Source organism: Triturus cristatus, chromosome 4_1, assembly GCF_964204655.1.
Source record: "Triturus cristatus chromosome 4_1, aTriCri1.1, whole genome shotgun sequence".
Taxonomy (NCBI): Eukaryota; Metazoa; Chordata; class Amphibia; order Caudata; family Salamandridae; genus Triturus; species Triturus cristatus.
The window spans coordinates 980,163,417-980,191,046 of record NC_140585.1 but is presented as its reverse complement, the minus strand read 5'-3'; the positions used below and the strand labels follow the sequence as shown (position 1 = coordinate 980,191,046).

Here is a 27,630-nt window from a genome sequence, read left to right as displayed (position 1 = left end):
AGGGGGTGATTCCAATTGCCATTTTGAACCGCTTATGGGTTTGTTTGACAGTGTAATCTCGGAGGAGGACGAATACTGGAAAGTCCCATCAGTAGTGGGCCCTTCACCTAGGACTTGGGCGCCACTGGCTGTGCAGATCATGGCCCTAACATTAAATCATTCAATTAGGGCCTGCAATGGTCGTGTAAAATCTGATATCCCCTCAAAATGTACTTTCAACAAAATCGGGCACGAGTCACGATTGGATTACATATTTGTTGGAACCTCCTCATGGGATAAGGTTGTCGATTTTAAGGTGGAATCCAGGGTTGATAGCGATCACAATCTGCTGATCCTGGAACTACTGTCCCCGGGAAACCCCGAAGGTCCATGCAAATTAACTGAAGCCCTAGATGCCAGGCTCCTTCTAACCAGTAATAGGCGCAGGGTTAGGTGGGAGAAACTGGTTACAAATTTAGCGTCAGTGGCGGATCTTTATGTGCAGGTAATCCCGGTATTGGAAGCAGTAGCTGCTCTATTGTTGCAGTATCCCACTCCTGAAATTTATCAAGAATTTGGGGATCTAAATTTTGATTTAAATTTAATTCTGGCAGAAGTTTTTAATCCTATAGTGCCCAATGCGAGAAGGAGAGGTAACAGACCCACATGGTATAATATTACATGTAGGAAACTTAAAACAGAACTTCTCAAGGCTGTGAAGCGAAATAATAATAAGGCGCTAATAAGAGAAAAACGTTCAGAATATAAGCAATTAATACATCATGCCAAGATGGAATGGGATAACAATAACTGGATTAATTTGACATCGGCATTAAGATCAAGAGACCCCCGGAAGTTTTGGCAAATTGTCAACACGGGGTCGTCTGACCCTTTACCGGCAATTTTGCTGTGGGAAGAACACTTCTCTACCCTTTATGGGGGGGATGATTTTAATCTCGAGAGGGAACAGATGGGTCTAATGTCTAATACCATTGTTGATGCACCCGAGATTGAGTTTCTGGAAGAAGAGGTTCGTGTTGCATTAATCAAACTTCCATCAGGTAAGGCACCTAGTCTGGACAAACTCGCAGGTGACCTATTCAAACACGAACCTAAAGTCTGGGCCCCGTACTTAATGGCTTTATTTAATGCAATCCAGCGGGGTATGGCGGTTCCTAATACTTGGCTGGGAGCTGAGATAGTCCCTATCTTTAAGAAGGGTTCACCTCTCCTCCCAGTCAACTATAGGCCGATCAGCCTTATCGATGTCCCCAAAAAAATCTTTGCTGGACTGATTTTGAATCGCCTTAGGGACTGGATGGAAGAGTGTTCCATTCTAAGTCCCTATCAGGCAGGGTTCAGAAAGAATGTATCCACTACGGACCAGATTTTTCGACTGACCCTATTATTTTGGAAAACTGTACAAGTTGAGGGTGGGTCATTGTACTCTGTTTTTGTGGACCTACGTGCGGCCTTTGACTTGGTTCCTCGGGCCAAACTTTGGCTGGTCCTATCACAATTAGGCATACCTGTCTCCCTTCTGAATATGATAATCCGACTCCATAGCGGAAATTTTGCACAGGTTAGGTGCGGGAAAGGTGGTGTTTTATCATCCGGATTTCCCGTCGACAGGGGAGCCAGCCAGACATGTGTCCTGGCACCAACCCTCTTTTGCCTTTATGTTAATGGAGTATTCTCACACCTGAATGAGGTTCCAAATAGTGATGCCCCCAAGCTCAGCGGATCCCGGGTTCCTGCGATTATGTTCGCAGATGATACCCTACTAGTCTCGAAGTCACCGATGGGCATCCAACGATTGATGGACAGTTTTGAGACATTTTGCCTCGACCGGGGGTTAGAAATAAACACGCTTAAAACAAAATACATGATTTTTAACCCACCACCATCAACACGCCCAAATCCAACTATAGGGACCGTTAGTTTAGAAAGGGTTCAGACCTTCGAGTACTTGGGTCTTACTTTAAATGAAACTATGTCTTGGGTCCCTCACCAAATTAGAGCACAACTCAAGTTAGCTAAATTTTTGGGGGGCATTTTAAAACTTTTTAATAATTCTTGTGTCAAACCTATTGGCCCCCCTCTTGAAATATACAAACTTCAGGCAAGGGGGGGTGTAATCTATGGAGGTGAACTGTGGGGCTTTAATTGCCGTCCAGATATTGTGCTTACAGAAAATAAATTTTTAAGGCAGCTTTTGGCCCTCCCCCCAAGCACTCCGCTACTGCCACTAAGACTAGATATGGGCCTTAGACCCATTAATGAGGAATTGGGCCTCAAACCCCTAACATTTTGGCGGAGGATTTGGACTACCCCCGAACTCCAAGAGTACAGGGAAGAACTCTTGGAATTCATAGGCCTCCCAAAAGCGGGGAATCACCTATGGCTAAGGTATGTGAAAGAGGAATTGGGGAGAATTGGCCTCCCGTTGTTGTGGTCAGAGCCAGCGAAAGCATGTTCTAGTATTTCACGTAAGCATTTGGTCAACCTGTATTATGAATTTAGACTAACTGCTTCCATCCAGAAATGCCATGCTGGTAGTTTGTCACGTTCTATTACAATGATCAAAGATTTTTATTGCTTTGAGTATGCCTTAAATGATATTTGCCCACTTGTAGCAAAAAAACTTTATCTACAGTGGAGATACGGCACTTTATCTATTAGAGCTTTTACGTGTAAATGGTCCTCGTCCTTACCAAAAAATTGTCCAGCGTGTGATTTTGATCTTGAAAATGAATTGCATATACTGTTTTTTTGCCCTGCCTATTTAAAGTTTAGAAGGTATTGGATTGTTCCCCTCTGTAAAAACTTGGGGTCTTCGCAATGTATGCAATCTTTCCGAATTCTTAAAACTGATTTAAATCCTGTAATAATTTTTGCTATGTCATCCTTTTTGAGAGCTATGTGGAGGAAAAGAAGGTCATTTGATAAAATGCTTTGAACTATACTTCGCCATTAGTTTTGTAATTGCCAAGAGTAGGCTACCGAAAGTTCAGTTTATATCGAAGTGCAAACCACTGATTTTTATTTCAGGCTGTCTCATGGGTACTGACATTTTTTCTGATAGTAACTGATTTTATTATATCTGTATCAAACTCGAATATTTTTTAAAATGTAAACTTGTATGATTCTTTTATGACAAATGTCGAAATAAAGAATTTGAAATGAAATGGATTTTTACAGTTATTTTTATGGTGTGCTGATGATGTTTACAGTTATTTTCAGTCTACCTTTACAAATTAAAAAAAGTCGAATTGTTGCTTTTCACAGTAACACTGCACTAAAGTCATTTCAATGGAACACACTACAATTTTGAAATGATGGTAAACTATGTATATCTGCGTGCGCACGTTAGATAAAATGTGGCCGTCTGGGTGATAGAATGCAGGTGATGTTTGTTACAAACTGGTTTAAGGTACTTTTGTGTAGTTCTAACATAAAGAGAACATAAGAATATGAAGTGAGTTAAAAACTGTAATTGGAGACAGACCAGAACGTTTCTGAGGTATGGACGCTCTCTGACCTATCCTCTTATTACTGATAAGGTTTCCAGGGATAACATTCCCAACCAACATCACAATATGGTTTTGGAATGATAATTAACGCTTGAGTGTCTCTCTTGGACCCGGTATACTTTGATCTCAGAGCTTTCACTTATTGATTCCGTAATTGTTTTATCAATTATTTTTATTGTTTTATACCATACGTCCGAACGACAAAACATATGCACAGCTGGTAAATACACTTGTGTCAAGTAGTCTGAACGTGCCAGAATTACATGACCCAAATGTCCATGGTGGATATGTCAACTTTTCCCTGGGCCATGTTAATGTTATTAGAAATTTGGCAGTAGTCCTCCGGTCTGTCCAGGATTTCAGATAATGTGCTGATATATATTCCCGGGTGACACCATACAGTGAAGTATCCCTAGTACAAATATGCCTTAAACACTCCAGATTTATCAGGATTTGATCAGGGAAATCCTAATGATTTTCCAGACTCAGGGTCGTAGTTATCAATATTGCAGCAGGGGCTGTGGTACCAGGGCTCAGGGATGTAAGGGTCCCCCTGACCCCCAAATGAGTGACTGCTTTTTAGGTCTTGGCGGTGAACTTCGCTCCGTTTGCAGAGTTTGAGGAGTTTTCTGCATTCTGCGCTCCCCAGAGCTCGCAGAGCAAGATAACTCCGCTCAGCATAGTGCAGCGGAGTTTTTTCCCCGCTCGCAAATGGTTAGTTGGCGTGTGCGAGCTGCCGCTTGGGTTGAATTTCTACCCGAACAGCAGGAAGATCAGTGCGAATGGCAGTTTGCACTGCATTCCGCCACTTGCGTAACTCCACTGAGTGTTTTTGTCACTTCGTAGAGTTCCACATAGTGAAACTCCCCAAACTACGCCCAGGCCTATGTTTTTTCTTCCAAACCAGCGGATGGGGGGCAGTTTTCTTGTTTGCATAAGGGCCCACGGCGCCTCTGCTACACCACTAGCCAGGCTGCTGCTGTGTAGTGTTTCTCACTTCCTCCAGCCACTAGCTTTTCATATTGTCATGGAGGTTAAGTATATTCTGTCCTGAAATACTCCGGTTACAGATTTTAACTAGTCGTTCACTCAGTAGGAAGGTTTTAAAATGCTGTCAATGCATCAAGTCTCTCTCATTCCCAATTCTTCCTTCAGAACTGTAGTGCGGAGACCAGAATCATTTGAACAAAAAGTTCAGAAACATGCTTTCTATTACATAAAGATGAGAGGTGCTGATCAGGATGTGGCCTAACGGGCTAGGGCGGTTGATCTCAAACCGGGTTCGAGTCGGCAAAGATGCTCAACATCCTGTGATTCTGAGCAAATCTCTTAATCTCCCGGCGCCTGCCAACAATGAATGTGTCCTTGTGTAATGTAACCGGTGCCCATGTATAGCGCTCTGATGCCGGATACCTTCGGGTCAAGTTTGCGCCAATAAAACTCCGGAAAAAGAAAATCTCTGCAGCAAATACTACAGCTGATCTTAGTTTTGCTGCATGTATTCTCTAAGCTACTATGGAGTTTTCCCTTCCCTTCTTTGGCGGAAATCTAGCAACAAATGTCCATAAAAATCTAGAAATAACTGATGAGCAGTGGGTCTGCATAGCTGGAAGGAAGGCTGGATACATCATTATTTATGCAAGCATTTAGATGTTTATCTATGACAACAACAAAACGAGGGTAAACAGTGGGAAAAACCACAAGTTCATTATTATCAAAAGGGGTGCGGAGTCGGAGTGCACAAGTGCACAGGCACAACAAGAGTACCAGGCATACACCCGAGCCATATAACCCCTCCGCACAATAAATGGGCTTTACAAATTCTAACTATGGTGGTTCTTGTGCCTACAACTCGTCTCATGCCCTAAGCCAACTTACCCAAGTCATTTGAACTTGCAAGCAAGTTCATTCGTAGAGCCCCAAAAGTCCAACCATGCAAGCGGACTTGCACCCCTCGCCAATGCTGGTCCACCCGCAAGCATAAGGTGGCTATTCTAGGGGCAGCACTATTGCTTTTCACCTGGACTATGGAACCTGCCAGTGGTTGGGATATCCCATCTAGGCACAAAAGTGTTTTTAAACCTCCTGCCTTGCTCTGGGCAAAGGAAAGAATGACCTGCTGGGGGCTGCTGGCTATTGGCGTGCCCTTGAACCAAGGGCAAACACAGACAAACTATTGCCTGGAGGACATTAGGTTCTATATCATTGTCACATACCCTGGCCTGTCCCTTGTGCAGACTGAAATAGTTAGCTGCACAATAGCCCAATAGTTAAACATCTGTCCAGTGTTAGCTTCTGACATTCTGAATTTGACAGCACATTTCTCCACACTAAAGATTCATGGCATGATGAGAGTCGCTGCTATTGACTCCAATGCTGTGTGCTTCAATGGGTTTATTGAGCACAGTCCAGTGGCATAGAACCTATAGTTCACAGGGAAACGTGAAATATGGAAATTATTACATAAAACACACACACGTGCATTTCCCGTGTTACACTTTCGGCAAGATGGCTCTCTCTGGGAGTTAGGTGTTTAATGATAGTATTCGAGCTGCCAGCTACCAATATCTACGTATGATACTCTTCATTTTAGCACAAATTGAAAAATGTTACTACAATTTCAATGGTCATAATTTTTTGGGTGAAATGTAATACACACAACAGCAATGTCCACCAGCCAAGCAAAAAAGACCAGAAGGAGAGATAATAAAACCGAGGCACGCACTGAAGGACACTGATGCTGTGTTGTTCGTTTTTGCATTCAGGTTTTGCATCAGAGGGTTAGGTGGCTCTATGGGGGGGAGGGAGGGGTGGTCCCTTGCAGCACAAACTATTATTGAAGGAGTACCGAAACAATATTATGATTTATGAACATTGAGCTGCTACCTAACCAGCATTTCTACACTCCTCTGATGAGCTGCAAACTGTTTAATAGAAGATAAATATCAGGTTAAATGTGAGGAGAGTTTATCAGGCTAACTACACCTAAAATCAATTCGGTTTCATTTGACTGTAACACAATGAGTAACAATGATACAGGGGGAGCCGGCTCTCCTGCTGGATGTTGCTAACCCTTTCTGTTTGGAATTTTACTCCCTCACTTCCAATCCCCCCAGCCTCCTGGGTTGGGCTGGGAACCAAAATATTGTAATCATCTCCACACTGCTGGAGGCCACAACTAGAAAGGGGCAATGCAGCATGGTTGGGCCATGGCAGCATATCCTGCTCTGAACGTAGCTCTCTAGGCTGCAGCCTACTGGGAAAATGCCAAAGTGGAAGAATGGCCTCCAAATACCCCCCTCCACCATGAACTCCTGCACCACCGGTCACGACTCTTCTTCCTGTTTCCTTGCACATAAACTTATTTGGTTGTACTTACACCAGAAGTAACTAAAGTAGTTCCTTCACCCACGCTTGTTTCAATGTAGGTCCGTTCTTCCTCAGTTATTGATGGATGTACAGCTGGACTCTCGTATGCATGCAGAAGCCAGAATATATACCACAACATTCCAAATACCCCTATTGACAAAGAGAGAGACATTTATCAGATTTACATCATTCATTTCTTATTGAAGCAGTGTCCAACGTAATAGCAAGAGGGACGAATCCATGCTAAATTTTCAGCATAACCACTATGTTAATGAGTGTCATTTAGGTTCATTGCCTGTAAATGTATATTGTGTGTATATCCTGGGAATCTTGTATCCATGCGACCCTCTTAGACCTATATTGGACAGCCCTAATAGAACACTTCTTCCTGGACACGGAAAAATATATATCCCTAATCTCTATTTATCATTCTTCAAATTGGAATATTATAGGCTATCTGTTGTGACTTATTGTCCCCTCTCCTTGTCCTTATTCTCTTCTTCCCTACGGCTCAGCCAGGATGAGTGCTGGAATGTGTGATGAGGTCACGGAATGCTTGGTTGCTTGGTTATGTGTGGAGGGCCAGTTGGTGGATGCAGGCTGAGCAGCAGGGAGGCTGCTTCTGGTGGGGCTATTTACCATCTTACTTACCATCTCATCTACCTTCTACTTTACTTGTAACTGGATTAATAAACTACCTTCTTGGAACGTAATACTTGGCTACATCTGGACTTCATTTACCTACGACACTATCCTTCGTGTTCTGTTATAATACCTTTTTTCAAAAAATGTGCATTTTGACAAGCTAAGCAAGTTCTCCTTTTATTTTTCCCAGGAATCCCAATTACGTTTCCGCTCGATGAATACACCTGCAAGTGTGTATGGTTAAGAGGTAGGAACTACATCAAAAGTACATTTTTGTTTGAAAAATGCCTGCCAGTGGCTAACCTAACTTGCTGTGATTCCAGATTCTTAACATGTTCTTCCTTCAGAGAAGTAGCATTTCAGAATATCAGGTGCTTAATTAGATTTAATTTTCAAGAATGTGTTGACAGAAGAGGCTTTGGGAATACTGACTGATACAGAGGTGTTCAATGTAGGTCCACAGGAGCTGAACTCTTACCAGATTTTCAGGATTACCACCAAATAGGTAAACAATTTCTATTTAGTTTGAACAACTGCTGTTACTGATATATAGGTCCTGCAGAAACGAGAAGAGATACTGATAGAAATTGGGTTACTGGTTGACTGGGTATAAGCCCTGGTCAAGCAATACCCACAGTCCTAGTCAGGGTGAGAGGCAGGCAACCCTAAATTAACCCGTGCTCACCCTCAGGTCGCTTGGCACAGAGCAGTCAGGCTTAAATTTAGAGGCAGTGTGTAAAGTATTTCTGCAACACTTCAAAAAGTAAAACAGTGAAACCCCTACACAAAATGATTCCACGCCAGGTTAGAAAAATAGAGTATAATTTAATAAAGAAAACAAGACCAAAATGACAAAAATCCAATAAGTAGGACTTCAGTTATGAAGTTTTAAAGAATAAACTGTAAAATAGCACTTAGAAATAGGCAGCATCAATCAGGGATATCTGGTGGCACAAACCGGGACAAAGTCAAAAGTTCAGGCCGACCACGATGGAGTATCGGCCATCTACATGGACCCAGTTAGGCCTGCTGAACCAGAGTACTTTAAATCCTGGTTGTTGAGTGGTTGCGTGGATCCATGTCAAAGACGCACAGTGCCTCATAGGCAATGCAGCGGTTCCGAGATGCGACATGGCTACTGGGCGAGGTCCTGATGAGTCGACATCGAAGGTTTTGCCGATGGAGCTTGTGGTGCAAAGTCCGGTGTAGAGGAAGGAATGTGCGGTGAGGACGATGCCTCGGTTCCAAAGAGCAGTGAAGCTGTGATGCAGAGATTCAGCTGCGTCATCGAGGCTGCCGTCGAGGGATGCGAGGACCTTGCACTGGGAAAAGTGTCACACAGTAGCGGTTCCGAAGGCGATGCATCGATCCCAGAAGCGCAATACAGTGGCGATGTAAGTCTTTTGTGACAGGTCCAATCCACACAACAACGGCGATGAGTCAGTTCTGTTAGAAGATGCACCGCTCAGCCAAGGATGCGCCAGTTCCACTGGAGAAACACTTTAGGCTCATTTCCAAGGGGCCAGGACTGGGGTGACACCACTTGGCAGGGTAGGCTCACAGATGGCAGAGTCTAGGTGCAGAAACAGGTTGGTTGGAAGTCTTTTATGTCCCCGAGACATGACAATGAATAGCTGTCATCCTAATTTAGCAGGAATAATCCTTAAAGTCGTTCCCAGCGCTCGATCTGTAGGAATAGATCAAACAGAAATTAATTTGATAAAATTTCCAAAAGAAATTGACTGTGATGAGAAAGGGGACCTGGCAACTCACCAATTCCAGTAGTCAAGGCTCACATAATAACTGAAAACTATTGAGGCAGACGCGTAGTCCGAAGGACGCCGTGCCAATAATTTAAATACCCGGAAGAAACGGGGTGGATTAAATGAACATAGAAAACAGACTGAGCAGCTCTATGGTACACCATAAACGTCTTTTGAGAATTTTATCGAATTAATTTCCGTGTGATCTGTTCCTACAGATCGAGAACTGGGATTGACTTTAAGGATTATTCTTGCTAGATTAGGATGGCGGCTTATCGTTGTCATGTTGTTTTAAGGTATCAGCTGTGCTTGGTTGGCACTCTGGGTTTCTGGTTACCATATTACGGCATCCATTGGTGTACTTTCATCGCATGAGAGTCGGCACATTTCGATTGTTGCATGTGGTTTATCATTCAAGCACCGGGGATAGGTGATTTGGATTCTCACATTCTCTTTTTCTTCCTGTTTTCCTTCATCACTCCAGCTATTTCCTACATAACTCTTAGCCCCTGTTCATCTACCAAATGTCCAGCACATGTTTGAGACCGCACTATTGTAATTTTCATTCAAATGTTTGTTTTGTATATGACTGATTGCTGATATTTGTGCTTTTATATTCCCCTGACAAAGTGCAATTACAATGCATGGCATTACAACGCATCTCACTACAACGCATGCCATTACAATGCATACCATTACAACGCATACCATTACAACGCATTATAAGGTAAGTAATAGAGATTCTTTTTGTATTAGGGTGGGTATGGGTTTTGGGGTACATGGGAATAGTAATTTTTACCCCTACACGATCCAACACTTTCCCTACTGTTGCACTCACTGGAGTGGGAATAGTAATTTTTACCCCTACACTATCCAACACTTAGTAATTTCTACCCCTACACTATCCAACACTTACCCTACTGTTGCACTCACTGGAGTAGGAATAGTAATTTTAACCCCTACACTATCCAACACTTACCCTACTGTTGCCCTAAAAGTATCATGCGTTGTTATGGTATGCGTTGTAATGGTATTCATTGTAATGGAATGTGTTGTAATGGTAGTTTTTAAAAATGCATTGTAATGGCATGCATTGTAAAATCATGCAATGTAATGGTAGTTGTGATGTAAAGACTGCGTTGTAAAAGTATGCGATGTAAGTGCATGCATTGTAACATCATATATTTGCGTTCTAGTGATCATTTGGATTGTGGACATTACCATTGATCTATCATTCACGCTTAGCTGTGAATCATTGTCACACTTTGATAAACTTTTTTACTTAGCGCTGTTTAGTCTGTTTACACTTTACAGTGATGTATGGTAGTGCACCCAATGTCTAGGACATATGTCCCAGTTCTCATTTACTTTCTAAAAGTGGCAATTCAGAGATACAATTTAAAATCTGACTTCGCCATAAGTTTGGATTTTAGATTGTGATTCCAAAGATACCAGACCTGCAGGGTTTATCTCTTACCAATTCAAAATTACTCTTAAAGAATTTAATAAAATATAGGCGCGCTCCTTGAGAAAGGTCTGGTCAATAGTGATTTCACTCTGTTGGGGCATTTTAACTTTCACTTGGAAAATTCTGATTACAGCGATACGGGAGCTCTAACTGAAACTCTGGAAGGGCTAGGACATTCTCAACTAGTAAAAGTACCTACTCACAAAGCAGGGCATATATTAGATTGGGTTTTTTTCAACAACCCCTTAGTGGCTATGAAGGACTCAATTCCTTTAACCTGGTCCAATCACTATGCTGTCCTGTTTGATTTGAAGCTTAAACAAAAACCCAGCCCTAGAAATATTCTTAACCAAAATATTAAAACCCATGCCTGGAATAAAATGCAAGGGGAGACCCTCAACAAAATCCTATTAGACACTATGCCTCCTCCTTCTAATAATCCAGAAGATTCCTCATTAAACTACACCAAATGCCTTCAGTCTGCCATAGACATGACCAAATCTCTGAAAATTCTGAACTCTAGGAGGAATAAACCTTCTGCCCCCTGGTTCACAGAAAACCTTAGGCTACAGAAAAAGGCATGTAAAAGACAGGAGAGACTTTGGAGGGAGGAATACATCCTTGCTGAAAAAGAAAAATATAAAATCTGCCTAAATGACTACAAAGCTTTTCTGCTCAAAGAAAAAACCTCCTATTTCACTCAAAAGATAGCGGCTGCCTACCACTCATCGAAAGAGCTCTTTTGTGTGGTTTCCAACTTGATCTCACCCTCCAGGAATAATATCTCAAATAATAGTCAAATGTTTTGTGATACCCGGTCCAATCCTTTCCTAGATACAGTGGTTCAGATATATAATAAATTCAATCAATACCCTATCTCAGATATAGGTATCCAATCACAGCCTTTTTTGCCAGAAGACGTCTGTAACCTCACTGAGTTCTCTTCATAATCATTATCAGAGGTGACCACCCTCATCAGATCCACTACATCGGGATCTCCTATGGATTCCTGACCTCCTACAATTACTATTCCGGTCTTAGAAACGGTAGCTGCCTGTGTACAAACACTTTCAACTCAATGTTAAAACATGGCATTTTCCCCACTGCATGGAAAGAAGCTTCCCAATTGCCCTTGTTGAAAAATTCCAATTTGAATCCCAATGATCCTAATCATTTTCAGCCTATCTTCTGCTTACCCTTCCCAGTTAAAATAATAGAAAAGGACATTAATACTCAGATTACTCAATTCCTGTCTGATCCTCAATTGCTGGGCACCATCCAATTCGGCTTTAGAAGCGGTCATAGTACCGAGTCCACTCTCATCAAAACCACTGAAGAAATCAGGTCCAATAGTTGACGATGGTGGTAATGCGGCACTAATACTCAATCTATCAGCAGCCTTTGACACAGTCGACCATAAGGTTCTGGTCAAGCATCTCAGGGCTGTCGGGATCGAGGGGTTGGCACTTAAACTCTTAAAATCTTTGTTGTGTAAAAGATCACAAGTAGTAGATATGGACCCATCTGTGTCCAAGCCTTTCTCACTACCATGCGGGGTCACCCAGGGCTCTGCACTCAGTCCCACATTGTTTAACATTTATGCTAAGCCTTGGGCCTCTATCACCAGATCATTTGGGCTCAAAGTCACCTCTTACGCAGATGACACCCAGATTGTGGTGGCTATCTCTGCTTTAAACAGCCAGGCAGGTTCCATTTTGGGCGACTGTATGACTTATTGGCTTTCCTAATGCTGTTTTCACAATCCTGGTTGTGGTCCATTGTCCCTCTTTTTCCCTCAGCCATCTTCACTTCTGCTCATTCCATTGGCCTTGACTGGGAGAGTTCTGCCTTGGTGAGTGGTTTGCTACACGTTAAGTTACTATACTCTCCTTTAACCTGATGTGTCAGGAACTCTAGCAAGGACTGGTGCCAGGGAAGACAAAGCAGGCAAAATATTGGGTACAGAGCTGCCTAACAACACACAGAGAGTCAGAGGAGAACGGGGATCCAAACGAGATGCAGGGGTGGAGACAAAGCAGGGAATTCTAGGTAATGGAGTTTTTAGCAAGCGCAGACTAGCTTTACAAAATCCAGCTTGGATCGGGAATGGATGGCAATTTTTAAACAGTGTCCAAGAGCCAGGAAATAAGTACAGTGGAAGGTACCAAACTTTATTAAAACACTGGAAAGCACCACAGGTAGGCCTCCTAGTGGTGGGCATGAGAGCGCAGGGAGCAAATAGTGATATGATGAGTTTTGGAGGCACTCAGTAGCTTCTGTTTTTATTCCATGAAGTAGCATCATGTCTTCCAGATTGAGTCTCCCTTTCTCAAAACTCAAGGACCATGATTAAATACATTTAATTGAATACAGCCATCTTGCTTCTCTCAATCCTTTACAACACTTATTTTAAATGTGATATTTAATGTAAACACATGAGTTATTTGTTTTTTCATTATTAGTTATATTTATGATTCTGTTCCAAGTGATTTCACCTAGTGTATTAATCACTCCAACATTCATTTTGGGACATCGTTTTTGGAGCAGACATTGGGTTACTAGATTTTTGTTATTGTTTTGGCATTCATTTCACAATATAATTATTGTTTTAATCTGAAGTAAAAAAAAAATATTTTTGTGTTTCCTTATATTTGTTTAATCCTTATTTGTATTATTTATTCTCTATAGTCCTTCTCCCAACCCTATTAACTTAGTTATATTTGTCTATTTTTTGTTTTGCTCCATTAATGTTAATCTTACTTTTTACAGGAGGTACTACTTATACACCCTTCCTTTAACCATGCCTTTTTAAGTCTGGAGGGGGAAACAGGCAGCTTCTTCATCCATTGGTCTGTTGGTGTGCCATTCACAGTTTGCCTTCCTTCCTCTTCAACATATAGCATTGGGCAGGGGATCAGCCCGCTTCAGGCAATGGATAAATTCACTTTGAGTGACTGCATTTTGCTCTTTAACAAGGAGGCCATCTGCATACAAGCTGTGCCAATTTATTTATTTATTTATTAATTTGATGTAGCTTTTGAGTTTAGAGTCTGATGTAACAGCAGGACACTTTATACCAGATGGGAGCAAAAGTAACATGCTATGCTTTAGTGGTGCCTACCTCCTGCCAATGCTGTTGTAAATTCCTTCTAGAGTGTCTTTTGTTTACTGTTTGGCTGCTGGTATTTCACAGCATGCCAGATTGCATCCTAGTGAAACTGTTTGGTAGTACGTTACTGTAAGCTTCAATGTTATACATGTGAATTCATAAGCGGACAATTCTTCAGCTCACATTTATTCTCTAGTCAATTTCACCAATGATTCTTTAATAAACGTTGCCCAGGAAAAAACTGTCTTTATTGTGTTTAATTTGCAGCACTTGTAACGCTTTTTTTAATTGACTTCTTTCTTTTCTTCTTCCTTTCTCTCCTTCTTCTTTCTTTCTTTCTTTTTTTCTTTCTTTCCTTCGGTCTTGCTTTCTTTCTTTCATTGCTCTTTATTACTTTCCTTCTTTCTTGCTTTCCCTTTTTCTTTCATCTCTTCCTTCATTCGTTTCTTTATCTTTCAGGTTTTTTTAGTCTTTCTTTCCCTTATTCCTTCATTCCTTCATTCATCATTTGCTTCTTTCTTTCTTTCCTTTTTCTTTCTTTCCTTTTTTCTTTAATTCCTTCTTTTTTGTTTTTGTTTTTTGTTTTATTCTTTCATGCCCTCTTTCCTTCTTTCTTGCTTTCTTTTATCTTTCATTTCTTCTATCCTTCATTTGTGCTTTCTTTCACTCTTGTCTTATTTCTTTCCTTCCTTCTTCCTTTCTTTCTTTTTGGCCTTCTTTCTTTCCTTGGTTCTTGCTTTAAATGTATTCTTTCTTGTACTCATTCCTTCTTTATTGCTTTTCATTCCAACTTTCTTACTTCCCTTCTTTCTTTCTGTCTTCCTTCTTTCCTTCCCTCTTGCCTTTGCGTCTTTCTTTCCTTATTTCTCTCTCTTTCTTTCTTTCTTTTGATTGATTTCTTTTTTTTCCCTCCATTCTGTCTTTCTTTCTCGCTTTAATTCATTATTTCCTTGTTTCTTGCTTTAATTCCTTCTTTCCTTCTTTCGTGCTTTTTTTCTTTTTCTCCTTCTTTCCTTCCTTCCTTCTTTTGCCTGTCTGTTTTCTTATCCTTTTTTCTTTCTTGCCTTCTTTTTTACTTCTTTCTTGCCTTCCTTCTTTTTCTCTTTCTTTCTTGCGTTCTTTCTTTCTTGTCTTCTTTTTTGTCTTCCTTTCTTTCTTTCTTCTTTCTTTCTTTGTCAAGGACAAGCGGCTGGTAGCCAATGGCACAATACTTGCCTTTTTTATAACAAAATGTTTATTAGATTTCTGTACAACACTGCTGTGAAAACAATTACAAATGTATAGCGCCATCACAGAACAGATGATCACAGAATAAATCACATTCTCAAACCATAAATGGCCCCCCACCAAACCCCTATCCTGTCGTGCTTTTGCGAACAGCCATGTGCAGTACAGACGAGCTTCTCCAATTGAGAGCACTAGTCGACTCCCGCCCTCCACTCTACTAGGGAAGGGGCAGTAGGGGAGTTCCACCTACGAGCAATATCACAATTTTTAGCTTTTTTGGGTCTGTGTTAGACAAGTACTTTTGATTTTACTAAAAGTATGTGCATGACATAGTTACTTATAGGGGTTTTCAGGCATCATCCATTTGCCTGTGGTTGTGTCATTCACACTTTTTTCCAACGTACTAGACCAAGCATCTAGGGACAACATGTCACCCTACTTCACTATGAGTTATGACATGCTGCCTTTTCACAAGAAAGCTTGGCAGTTTGGACTGGACTGTTCCTATTGAAGCAGGGTCGATACCGATTTACATATATCTTGGTCCAAACTGAGGTGGCATGGTGTGCAGAATAACGACACGTTGGGATGCGGCTCAAGTGGGTACCAGAGGCTGAGATTAATTCAAGTATTCTACCCATCACTGTTTTGTATATATTGTGGTGCCCTCCCACAAGGAACACATTCACACACAGAGTAGTTCCCTTGAGTGCCAGGGAGTATTATGGTAGTGTGGGATTTTTTTAGAGCAAAACATTTTTTTGCCTTTTGTCCATATTTTATGTTACAATGACACACTCCCTGCAGCTTTCCAAACAATAACGTTTTGCAAAAGCCATGACATAACAAAACAAGAACGTATCCCTTAGCTTATAACTATAATTCCTACCTATCTTCTACTTCCCGTTTTTGTTTCCCACATTATTATGTCTCAAACGTTTTGGCATGATATTTTTTTGTTTCCCAATTTGAGGTGCCCAATTTGACTTCATGTCATCATAAGATAGACTTCTACGTTTCACATTAATGGCTCTCAAGTATCAATCGAATTTAGGAAAGCTGTTGATATTAAAGTTAAAAGGGGAGCATTATGATGATGTAGGAGCACAGTAGAATACACCAACTTACCGTAAATATAAAAGACGGATGGCCAACCAATGTACTGTACCAGTATTCCTGCCAGTGGCATGGCAATCACTGCTCCAGCATATGACCCTAGAAATTGATGAGACCATAGAATATGTTATCAATTTCAGATGACACCCAAAAGACTGTTCTGATAATTTCTGTGCGGCTCCTAGAATTAATTATTTGTTGCATGTGATGAAACCTTCATTGGGCAAACAAAATAAGTGCAAAGGTTAATTCATGCACACATGGTCCAGAAAAAGGACAGAAAGCAAATGTGGTGTACCTCGTATAGTTCCTGAACTACTCCTGGGATTCTTTGTGAATCTCTAAATAGTTAGCAACCTGACCCAAACGTTAAAGGAATCCTCTATGGGAGCAGGTCTCTGAGTTATTGTGAATCATGTCATTATGAATTCGTGGGCTGGTCAAGAGGAGTATTTGGGTCAGTGAGGACTAGGTAAGATACAAAAAGGCATGGGAAGGATGGAGGCCAGGCTTAACAAACCAGCCAACTTAGAAAACAAGTCTAATTTAATTATGTGTCACTGACTGGGTTGGAGCGATTTGAAAGACCCGCATTTTTTGGAGGGGAATCAGCGTTTACAACGCTGTCATAACATCGCAGTGCTTTTACAATGCGGTTGTCACTACGACCGAGTTGTTAGTACGCGATACCTTTACATCACAAGTCATTAGAACGACTTGCTGTAGGGGGGCGCTAAGGTATTGGATATGAAATCCAACACCTTCCCTGCTGTTGCGCAATCTGGAGTAGGAATAGTAAATAATACTATTCCTAAGTCCAGCACGCCCGTCGTTATAATGACTTGTGATGTAAAGGCATCGTGTACTAACAACGCGGTCATTGTTATGACCGCGTTGTAAAAGCACGCAATGCAATGGCATGCGTTGTAACATGCTATATTCTTTTTGGACACGCTCTTTCTACAGCTGACTGAGGCCTTGCAGGGAAATAGTGAGTATGTCCTCCCTGGTTGGATTTATGGATGAATTTAGAATTTGGAGGACGCAAGACATCCACCAAAACGCAAATTATATCCTGTCCACCCAATTTAGAATGCACTGATTTCACTAACTCTATAAAGGCCAGTCAAGACATTCACTATTTATTGGTGGATGTCCCACCTCCCTCACCCCTAAGTTATGCCCTCAGTGTTTTGTGAGTAATGTTCATCTGCATTGTGGCGACAGCGCTTGCATGCCAGTTTGTGTTAAATAAATTATACCCATGGTTTAAGAGAGGGATGCACCACTATAATTGCACTCTGGCATGAAGAGGGGGAGCACTCATTTAGCACTGACAGAACAGAGCACATATTTTAGATAGAAATCATGTCAAGTAATAATGAGTCCCTATCCCTCAATTATCTGATTATTGCAGTTCATTATCCTGCATTTCTAACTGTTCTCTTTACACAGTTATCTCAGGTTTATAGCACCATGCTCTGACTATCAGACATGTTCTGTGAAAAGATATTGGTCAAGGGTGCATTGTACTTTCAGTTCTGTATCTTCTGTATCACTCGTGTCAATGTGAAGGTCAACACAGCAGCAATGAGGTCTTCAGTTCCAGGGATCTCTGGGGTAAGCAGATATGGTACTAAAATTCTTTAGAAAGCATCCCGCGATCTTTACCATCTGTATATCCTATGTAGGCAGGCTTGGGTTACCTAAATACCTAGAGCCAAGTTTCTAAGAGGTTCTAGTAGCTATCCTATACAGCCTCAAACCTTAATGCATTCTTCATTCATTCATTCTCCTTATGCTCTGCTGCATTTACCAAATCGATATGAATGTGTTCTCTTTTGACCCCCTCTAACTCCATGTGTTCTTCTTCAGCACCTGCCTACCCGCCTGGCGGTGTTCTAAACCCCCCACAGTGTGTTGTTAGTCTGTCACCTCATGTTTCTGTGTTCGGCTTCAGCGCCTCTGTATTGCAAGCTTTACTGCACCCCCTGTTTCTCTCTGCCCTGCTTCTCTTACTCGGCCTTCTTTATATTACTTCCCCTCCGAGACACTGCTTTCACTTTCACTCCTGCCCCGCCAGCCCCCCCCCCCCCCCCCTTTGCACTCTTCAGGAAGCCGCTGATTGGATTGGAGTGTAGCATCCTTTAAGCTTGCTCGAGAGGACTGGGGATCCATTCACAAACTTAATTTCCACGAGTAGGTGGGGCCATGTACCTGGAAATTCTATAACACACAGAAACTCAGGGGGAAAGTCTGATAGTCCAGCCGAAGGAGAAATGCCTGTTTTGCCACAGAGTTGAGGTTATATCTCAACAGCAGCACAGCAGGCGGGGACTTTGGCTCATTGTCCACCTGCCCTATAAGCTATTGCTGTACATACATGGGTAAAGTGTGTATATTCAAGGAATGTTCAATTCAGCCCTCTCTTGGACATGTTTGAACTTGTTTAGCCCTGTTTCGATAACCTCAACATGTTTTATACATACATAAATACAATATGCAAATCAGAACACTTACCACAAAATGATGTTGTTACTAGCCTGCTTCTTTCCAAAGGAGGGGCCCATTTACTCCACATACCATGGCATGCTGGATAGGTTACACCCTAGAAAATGTGTTTATTTGCATAGTTAGGTCAGACGTAATGCTTGCAAACAATTTCTTAGCATTTCCCTGTAAACTGTTTAGACTTTATTCAACCATAGTGGTGATATATCACATAGTACACAAGAAAGCAATCTAGGCTGGGATTACACACCTCTATCACAGAATCTCTGGCCTACCTTGACAAATTAATTAATATATTAGCATTGTGAACAACACATAGGGCCTGACTTAGAGACAGAGTACGTCATTGCAAATGTGCCCGCAGAACCCTCGGTCAACTCCACTCATTTACAGACAAGTGAACCTTAGGTATTCTATTGATGGAGCCCCTGTTGGCTCTGTCAAAGTAATATCTCCTTTGAGAGCCCAATGCTCACCAGAGGAAGGACAATACACTGCCCACCCTATTTAGGGTGGATGGTATAATGTAGTTTTTTCCTGTCCATCACTGCCAGGAAAAACCTGGCGGCGAGGAACAGATCAAAAATAGTAAAGATCTCCACACCCTGGGGAGATACTCCTAGAGTGTGGGCCGGGGGCCATTCGTTTTTTTTGTTTAACAGAAACAAACTCCCTCTTTGGTAGTATGTTTTTGAAAAAGAAAAAAAGTTAAAAGTTTTTTAAACAGCCATCAAAAGTGATGGCAGCCATACAACAAATAGTTTAGTACATTGAAGAGAACCACCACAATGGGGTTCCCTTCTATGTACAGAGATGACCACTGGCCTGGCGGTCATCTCTAAATTTGGCGAACAGTAGTCTGTCAGTTTGGCAACAGAACGCCACCCTGATGGGCTCTATTCCACCTGCCAAATTCTAAATCAGACCCATAATTCTTGGAAATTTCCTCCGGCAACCTGAAGTTTACCCTGCCATTACTGGTCAGAGTCATGGACATAGTACTGTTCCAATGCACCTAAAGCACTAGGCCGCACACAAATTATTCCAATACTTGGATCCGCTTACACATTGCCAAATTTATCCTAGTCATTAAATACACAACTCTACTAATATCTCGATACCTGACAAGAAGTATACATTTTTGTTGCTGTACAAGAAAATACAAACAGCTCTTTGACCAGTCATAGCACTCAGAAGCAGTCTATGTCATTCTTCCAGTACTTGACACAGGCAATAAAACTCGTCTTGCCTTTATCCACCCCTGCATTCTACTATTCCGAGTTACATATAGGTGTTCCAAAAGACCTTAATCATTCTCTGCATCACACCAACCCTTCTAGTGGTAGACAGAATGCAACACCTCTACTGATGCGCCTCAGACCTGTCCTGCAGCAGCTGCTGCTATTCCAGTACTTGAGTTCACCTAGAACTGTTCAGTACACCTAAATATAAATAGTCCCATGTAAGGCCAGTTCCCTGACCTGCCTGCTCTGGGACACAAAACAAGTTACAGAAAACATTAACTTACAGTACCCTGTGATATTACCGCCCCCAGGAAGCGCTGTCATTCCCGCTCTGCAGGATCATCTAACATTCCATTACTGGTAACCACACAAGACCCTTGAGCTGCAGAGTGGGACCCTGCAAAGTGCGAGGCCAGGTAAATCTAACCCCAGCTGGAGTAGAGCGGAAGTGGAAGATGGTAGCACTGGACAAGCAGGAGTAGAGGCAGATGGGCCTGCAGTAAGCAGGAACTGGAGCTGAGTTGGAGTAGGAACCAGAGCTAGAACAAAGAATCGAACAGCAGGAGCAAACTGAAGGAGTTGTGACTCAATGATACTCTGATCAGAGACTCTTCATATACTGTTAGGACAGAAACCACCAACAGGAAGGGGCCCGTCTCTGAAAGGGACTTCCCGGAATGGTGTTGAACTCTGGTGGCCATCTTGGAGTGGAGTTTGTGCTTTGTGGCCATCTTGAAATTAAGTCTCTCTCAAGGAGAGATTGACTGGAGTTTCCTGCTGAAAACTGTCCTCTTCTCCTTCAGAACCACAACAGACCCTTTTTTGTGAAGCTGACATGGCATCAACTACACCAACTTACCTCAACCAGGGAATCTGTCAGACAACGGCCACAACAGTCAGGCCTTTATGTTTGTTATTGAAGAGTTTTATCTTCCACAGGCTCCTCGGTCCAGTGGAGCAAGATGTGAACTATAAAATGTGTTGCCTTCTTTAGTGAGCAGGTTGACCCTTTTGGTGTCAAGAAGATGAAGAAATGTGGAGCAAACACTCCTAGAAGTAGGGGGGGGGGGGGTCTTGATTTTTCTTTTGGGAAGGCCTGCTCTCAATCGTGCAACATGGAGAAAATACAGTCAAGTTTGAAATAGATGCAGCTCTCAGTTGGAAAGCATTGAAGTGAAGATATCTTAATGCTGAAGAGCCATGTTTCCAGTGCTTTGCTTAGATAATAGGCAGTGTGATGCATGCTGGGGAAGAATAAAGGCTTTTCTTAAAATTTGCAAAGTGTGACTGATTATTTATTGTAGATCCAACCACAATTTTCACAACAGACACTGAAATCAACTATAGACTTACTAGGGTGAGAAGAGTTGCTGTCGGTGTGCGGAGAAATTAACTATGAATTTATCAAATAGATACTAACTTTCTGACCTGGTGTCATTTTTGGGAATTCCCTAGTTGTTCCTTGTTTATACATTGTCTAAAAAAACAGTAGCCTATATCCCAGGAGAGGATCATCTCAGCGCAGACTTCTAAGTAAAACAAAATAGTAATGCCACTTTGAAATGTTCTCAGCACCAGGTATAGACCCAAAGCCTGGTTACGGCTTCTAAATGATCACGCTGAAGAAGCTGTCCTGGCTGGCCAATGTGTTGCCAACCCATGGAAGACATGGAAGCTACTTTAACCACTTAGCACAGTGAGTTGCATGTGTTCATAGCTCCCTGTTCACAGATTGTTTCAGTTCTGCCATCACTCCCATCCAATTCTGCTGTGGAGCACTGCTTCTGACAGTAAAATACCATGAGGCCCCCACCTCAAAAGCTCTCTCTTGGATGATTCTAGATACTTCCAATACCCACCTGTTCCTAAATTTGACACTGTTTTGAAAGGTCTTTTAATCACTTACCTGTTATTTGTTTATGTGGTGAATTCCTCTCTACCTAGAGGCGATTATGTGCACACTGTGCTTAAACAAAGGATCAATATCCATATGAGGCTTGAGGCCTCAGCACTGTGTTATAACTGCACCAGCCCAGCTACTTTCACCTCATTCTCTATGTCTTGTGTGAAGAGGTATCATAGCTACAAAGCTGCATGTTGCATTCCAGGGCAATGCAGTGCACAGCAAGGGTAGCTCTCTAAATTCAGCCTGCTAGCCCCTGTTGTAAAATGTACAGTGCTGAGAAGATTCAAGAGCCAGTTAAGATCCAATGCACCCGTCAGCAGAATGCTCTTCATGACTTTTTTTATCAATGCATTTCCGCGTAGACATTGAATAAGTAAAAAGGATTTGAACCATCAGGACCTTTATTGCTTCTTTCCATCTGATCTCTTGAAATATCAGCACTATCTCCATGTGCATCTGTTTGTCTACTGCACCATGAACTCTCACAGATATTATTGTCTTACATATAGGATGAATGCTTTCTGTGTTAGTGATTTCACCTTATTTGTGTGTGTGTATATATAGATATATGTATATATACACGATCTATTATGTATATTGTATTCGCCTATTGTACCATGCTATGTAAACTGTACTAGGTGTGCTTTTTTGAATGATCTCAAAAATTAAGGCTAGACACAAAAATAACCACAACATAAGAACATCAGATTTATACACTATTGTTTACTGATTTAGCATAAGTTAATTTTGTTTCTGCGTAGGTTATTTGCTCTTGCCATTTAGTGGCCCTCGTATTTTTATTTCATATACGTCGTAGAAGAATGTTGCCAGGTGTTTTACTCTCATATCGTTTGTACCTTGTGCGATTAGATTTCTACTCTGTGGGTAATACCCTATGGGGCGATGTTTGCAACCTTCCCGCCCCCCCCCATGCATTAATCCATTATTTTACTATTGACAGACTTGGCTTGTAGAACCCTCTTTACCGTAGTCACTCTCACAGAGAAAGTTTAGCTCCAGTTTAGCTGCTACAATCCAAGAAACACGACAAAATGTACATTGACACCAGAAACCAAAAAACATAGAAGTTTAGAGCGAGGAATACATTTGGCAAAACACAAAGGTGCCCGCCTTCAATGGGCTCTCGCTTTAAAAACCAAGGATTCAAAGTGAAATGCCTGTTAATTACATTTAATTTTCCCCTACAAATCTGAATACATCCTTACGTTTTTCCTCTTTTTCTAACTCGTACAAGTTCTTTTCCATCCCAGTTTTCTCTCTTTATTTCAGTTTTTTCATCTGTCTCTTCCTCTTTATTTCTCCTTTTGGATTTTGCTCTCTCTTGCTCTGGATCAAAGTTTGGTGAGGAAAAATAAGTGCTGGTCCCCAGAAGTGAGTGTTAGCCACCCCCAGCTGCAACCACTGGTTAAAATTAAGCACTGTCAGCATGCCCAAATCAAATAGAGTGCAAACAACCTCTGGCAGGTGTTTTGTTCTCATTCAAACTTGCTAGCTATGGGATAAAATGTCCACTATTACAGTTTATGGGGATATGGTAAGTTACTGAGGAATGTGTAACCATATTGAGGAATGACGCTGTAGTGAGTTGTGACATCCTTCGTAGGTGTAGTGGGGTCTGGAAATGGTTGAATTTTACCTCAGCACAGTGCTAGTGTTAATTCCTTTCCAGGATGGGTAGGGGAACGAACTGCCCTAAAATTTAGTGGAGCAGAGTTGCAGGGAATGGTTTACTCCAAAGGGAAAAATCGTTTCTCTGTGAAGAAACAAAAACAAATAAAGAAATGTGCATTTGCACGGGTGATCCTAGTCAGTAATTATCGTTCTATGCCGACCCGTAGAGGTCCGTACATGTACATGCTTCTCCCTCAGTGCTCCAGCAATGCAGTTCCTGCCCAGAAGCAAAGGCTGCCACTTACACTTCTGCATATCTGTCTCAACCCTTATATTCTAACACCACTCAGCTTTCCCATACATGGGAGATCTCCCTCAGCGCCCTTTGAGAACTTAGAGCAAAGGTATGGGCAGTGCAAAGCACGCACTTCAATAAAACTTAGTGCAGCAACATTGCGAGCCCTCTCTGGTGTGGGTGAGGGTTGGGGCAGACCAGCAGAGAGCGGGAAGCCACAAGAAAATCACAAGAAGTCGTCAGCATTGATTATCATAGCCCTTACCCAGGATTTGCAGAAAATGGAAGTGCAAGTTGATCTATTGCAAGTAATGGCCATAGGTGAACTAGACAATAAGGTTGTGGCTTTATCACTTCCAAGCACTGAATATTTCCTGTCTATGCTTTCCATTCATCAATTTCTGTCCATCAATAAAGTACAGTCACTTTCTTATATGCTGCAAACATTAATTGATTATGCCTGTAAAATACGTCAAAAACATGTATATGCGGCACTCCGGTTCCAGCAACGCCAAATAGGCATATCCCTACGCGGACGACATGGTGCTCTATGTGAGAGAACCTCAGTACAAACTGTCGAGACTCCTGAGAGAATATATCCGCTTTGGGGGATATTCCGGGCTCCAGATAAACTGGACTAAATCCACGATTGTCCCTCTCACTGAGTGCACTCAGGCCTGCTCACTGGACTACCCTCTAGAGTGGCAGACAGATCCAGTCAAGTACCTGGGAATCTGGATTCACAGGGACCATGCGGAAGTCATAAGAATGAACTATGGGAGGGCAATCGACAAACTTGAGGGGCAGGTGGATAAATGGGTCAAACTCCCCCTATCAATGGCGGATAGGATAGCCATTATAAAAATGGTCATACTGCCCAAATTTCTCTACCTATTCACCAACATCCCGATCACACTACCAAACCACCTCTTTAAAGTAATCCAAACACACATTAACAAAATGGTGTGGGCGGGAAAGCAAGCGAGAATCAGCTGGGACACGCTGTCACTCCCCTACAATCAAGGAGGGTTCGTCACCCCAAACTTCAAACTCTATTATCTATGCGCACAGGCACAATATGCCAGCTATTGGTATCATCCAGTACCATATCTGCCCCACCTGGCTGTGGAGGAAGGGGACAACCACCCCATACCATTACATCACATTTGCCACACAAGCGGAAGGCAGTCCCCCGTTCCGAAATAAACCCCGTACAGGCTACCACGGAAGCATGGCGCCAACTGGGAAACATGACCAATAAGCTGCCTTTATACCCCCCTGCCATGCCACTCACAAATCACCCTGAGCTATCAGCGACACGAGATGCTGGAAATATTACCATGCTACAAGAAGCGGGCATAAGCAAAATGGGTGACTTATCATTAGCATCCGCACTACACTATATAACTAATCAAACACTACTGTTTAGATTCAACTACCACAGGCTTAGGGAGGCCATCAAAGTCTTATATCCTAATTGCCCTGCAGAGCCCCCAGCTCTGGCCCCACTGCAACTGATAATAATTGAACCCACCAGGAAGCACTTGGTGGCTCGATTGTATCACACAATGCAGGCAGAATGTGCCAAGCCCACCACTAGAGCACTTGAAAGGTGGAATCAGTCACTAGACACACCTTTATCACAGGAAGACTGGACAGCTTGCTGCAACCTCACTGACATGCTGACACCCAATGGTAACTTACGCATAATACATCTAAAATACCTCCATCAGGCTTACCACACACCTCAGAAATTGTGGCGACAGGTCCTGAGGACAGATGCTACATGCCGTAGGTGTGGGTTGCCAGACGCAGACTTTGCCCATTTAGCGTGGAGTTGTGTGAAAGTTGGGGACTATTGGGAACAGGCAGTGAACATCCTGCGCGAGGTTACACAGTGCAAACTAGAGTGCTCCATACAGGTGTGCATTTTAGGTCTTCTCTGTAAGATTCCGGCAGCAAGAAAAAAATGGTGGCAATAGCGTTACTTGTGGCGAAGGGCAGAGTATCTACACATTGGGACAGTACGATACGTCCGACAACTAAGACATGGATAACTGATCTAGTGTATTGCAGAGATACCCTAAAGACCTACGAGGAGGAACTGCCTGCCAGGTCACGCCCAAAGGATTTCTGGGCACCCCTCACAGCATATCTTCTGAAGCATACTGACATTTTATCCCCAGAGACGGACCGAACACAGAATGACTCCATATAAATGTTGTATTTGTCGTTGCACTGATCTGCTCCCATGTAAGCTTTCCTTTTTATGTGACACCGCTAAGCAATGCATTATGTAAAATGTCATGACTCCGTTGTTATGCATGCTACCATTAAAAATCAATCAACAAAAAAAACCACAACAAAGACTTTAATTGATTAACCAAATTCCACCATCCTTTTACCAAATACCAAGACAAGAACACCAATTCCTCAAGGCCGCTCCAGCAAAATGCCAACTTAAATGCAAGGCATCAGAAACGTGTTGGAGTTGTTAAGCCTCTCCCCAGGTAATACAAGCATCATAACTGGGCACCACATGGGTGAACCTAAATGCTTCCAGAATGTGCTGTGCACCTGCAAATTGAAAACCTCAGAGGAACCCAATTCAAAGCCGCATACCTCCTGTTCCCCAATCACTAAGAAGCATAATGCCGAACTAAATATAGATGGAACCATTCAGCAATAGTTTCATACATGCCCTCAGTTCCTGCTGAGTAATTTCTAAACAATATACCTAGGCACAATCGATCCCGAGCAAGGAACTAACCTCTCTGGCCCTGAGGCACACAGTACTCACAATAAGTCAATCTGCTCTGTTCAGGAACAATCAAGCAAAATCAGGGACACTGTCAAGCAGATCTCCTCTGAGAATTCACTGAACTTTGAGCCGTTCTTTCTGAAAAGAACCATAAAAGTCTTAAAAAATTAAACAAACAGATCACAACTATCTATGTATAGCACCTAGTGACAACTCAGCTCAAAGTTTGAAAGGTGGCACTGAAATCATCTCACTAAAAAAGACACATAACGGGAAGGGTTAAAAACATCCCTTAGGCCCAAAGTAAAGGTCCCGGGGCTATCCCTACCCACTTTGGGCATTATCAAAATAGGTGAAGTCTTCGACCACACAAAACGTGGGCTCTGAGGGCTCGGGGTGTACGTGGAGAGTGTACTATTGTAATGCTAGTGTCCTCCCACATCTAACACCAACATCCAGTTTTATGCTGTCCCTGTACCCACAACAATCTCAGAGACAGAAATCTGGTAGAACAAAACTGCGTTGCCAGCAATGAGTTATGGGATACACAAGAACTGTTTTGGCATTCTGCCTTCGCCCTTTGAAGTGTATCCTAAATGATATATTTAAACTCAGAAAACCTATTGCACAGTCTGTGACAATGTCAAAGGAGGCCCACTGAGATTGGGGCCTGAGTGGCTGGGAGTACAAAAGAAGGGCCCTTCAAAAGTGTCAGTTAACAGTGACATTCAAGCAGGACCTGACACTTCAATGTCAAAAAGGATCCTCCGAGCCTCACTTGCATATGCCGTCAGGTTCAGGTTCAAATCTCTGCCCATTCAGGTCTGCATATTGTTTCCTCCTCCTTGGGACTCAGGTGTATAATGATTTTACCATTTTTGAAAGAAGGAGCACAAGCCCTTTAGCACTGGTTAGCAAGGATGAAGTGCACAGAGTTCTATAGCCATCAAAAATAGTGATCAGCAAAAAAGGCATAACATTGCGGGGTGATCCTGAAGAAAGGGAAAATTTGGAACAATTTCCATGAAAACGATTGTGCATTGATCCCCAAAAGGGCAGGCCTCCTATTATG

The 27,630-nt window shown here is 42.3% G+C and overlaps 1 protein-coding gene across 1 annotated transcript in view; it reads right to left on the bottom strand.

Moving 5' to 3' along the window:
- The window catches only part of SLC17A8 (solute carrier family 17 member 8), a 332,347-nt gene that overhangs the window by 154,862 nt on the left and 149,855 nt on the right, over positions 1-27,630 (bottom strand). Inside the window, exons 5-7 of the mRNA XM_085650684.1 lie at positions 18,730-18,817; positions 16,222-16,308; positions 6,892-7,031 (exon numbers count right to left, since the gene is read on the bottom strand). Coding sequence (XP_085506810.1) covers positions 6,892-7,031; positions 16,222-16,308; positions 18,730-18,817 — 315 coding nt within the window. The remainder of the gene's footprint in view (positions 1-6,891; positions 7,032-16,221; positions 16,309-18,729; positions 18,818-27,630) is intronic.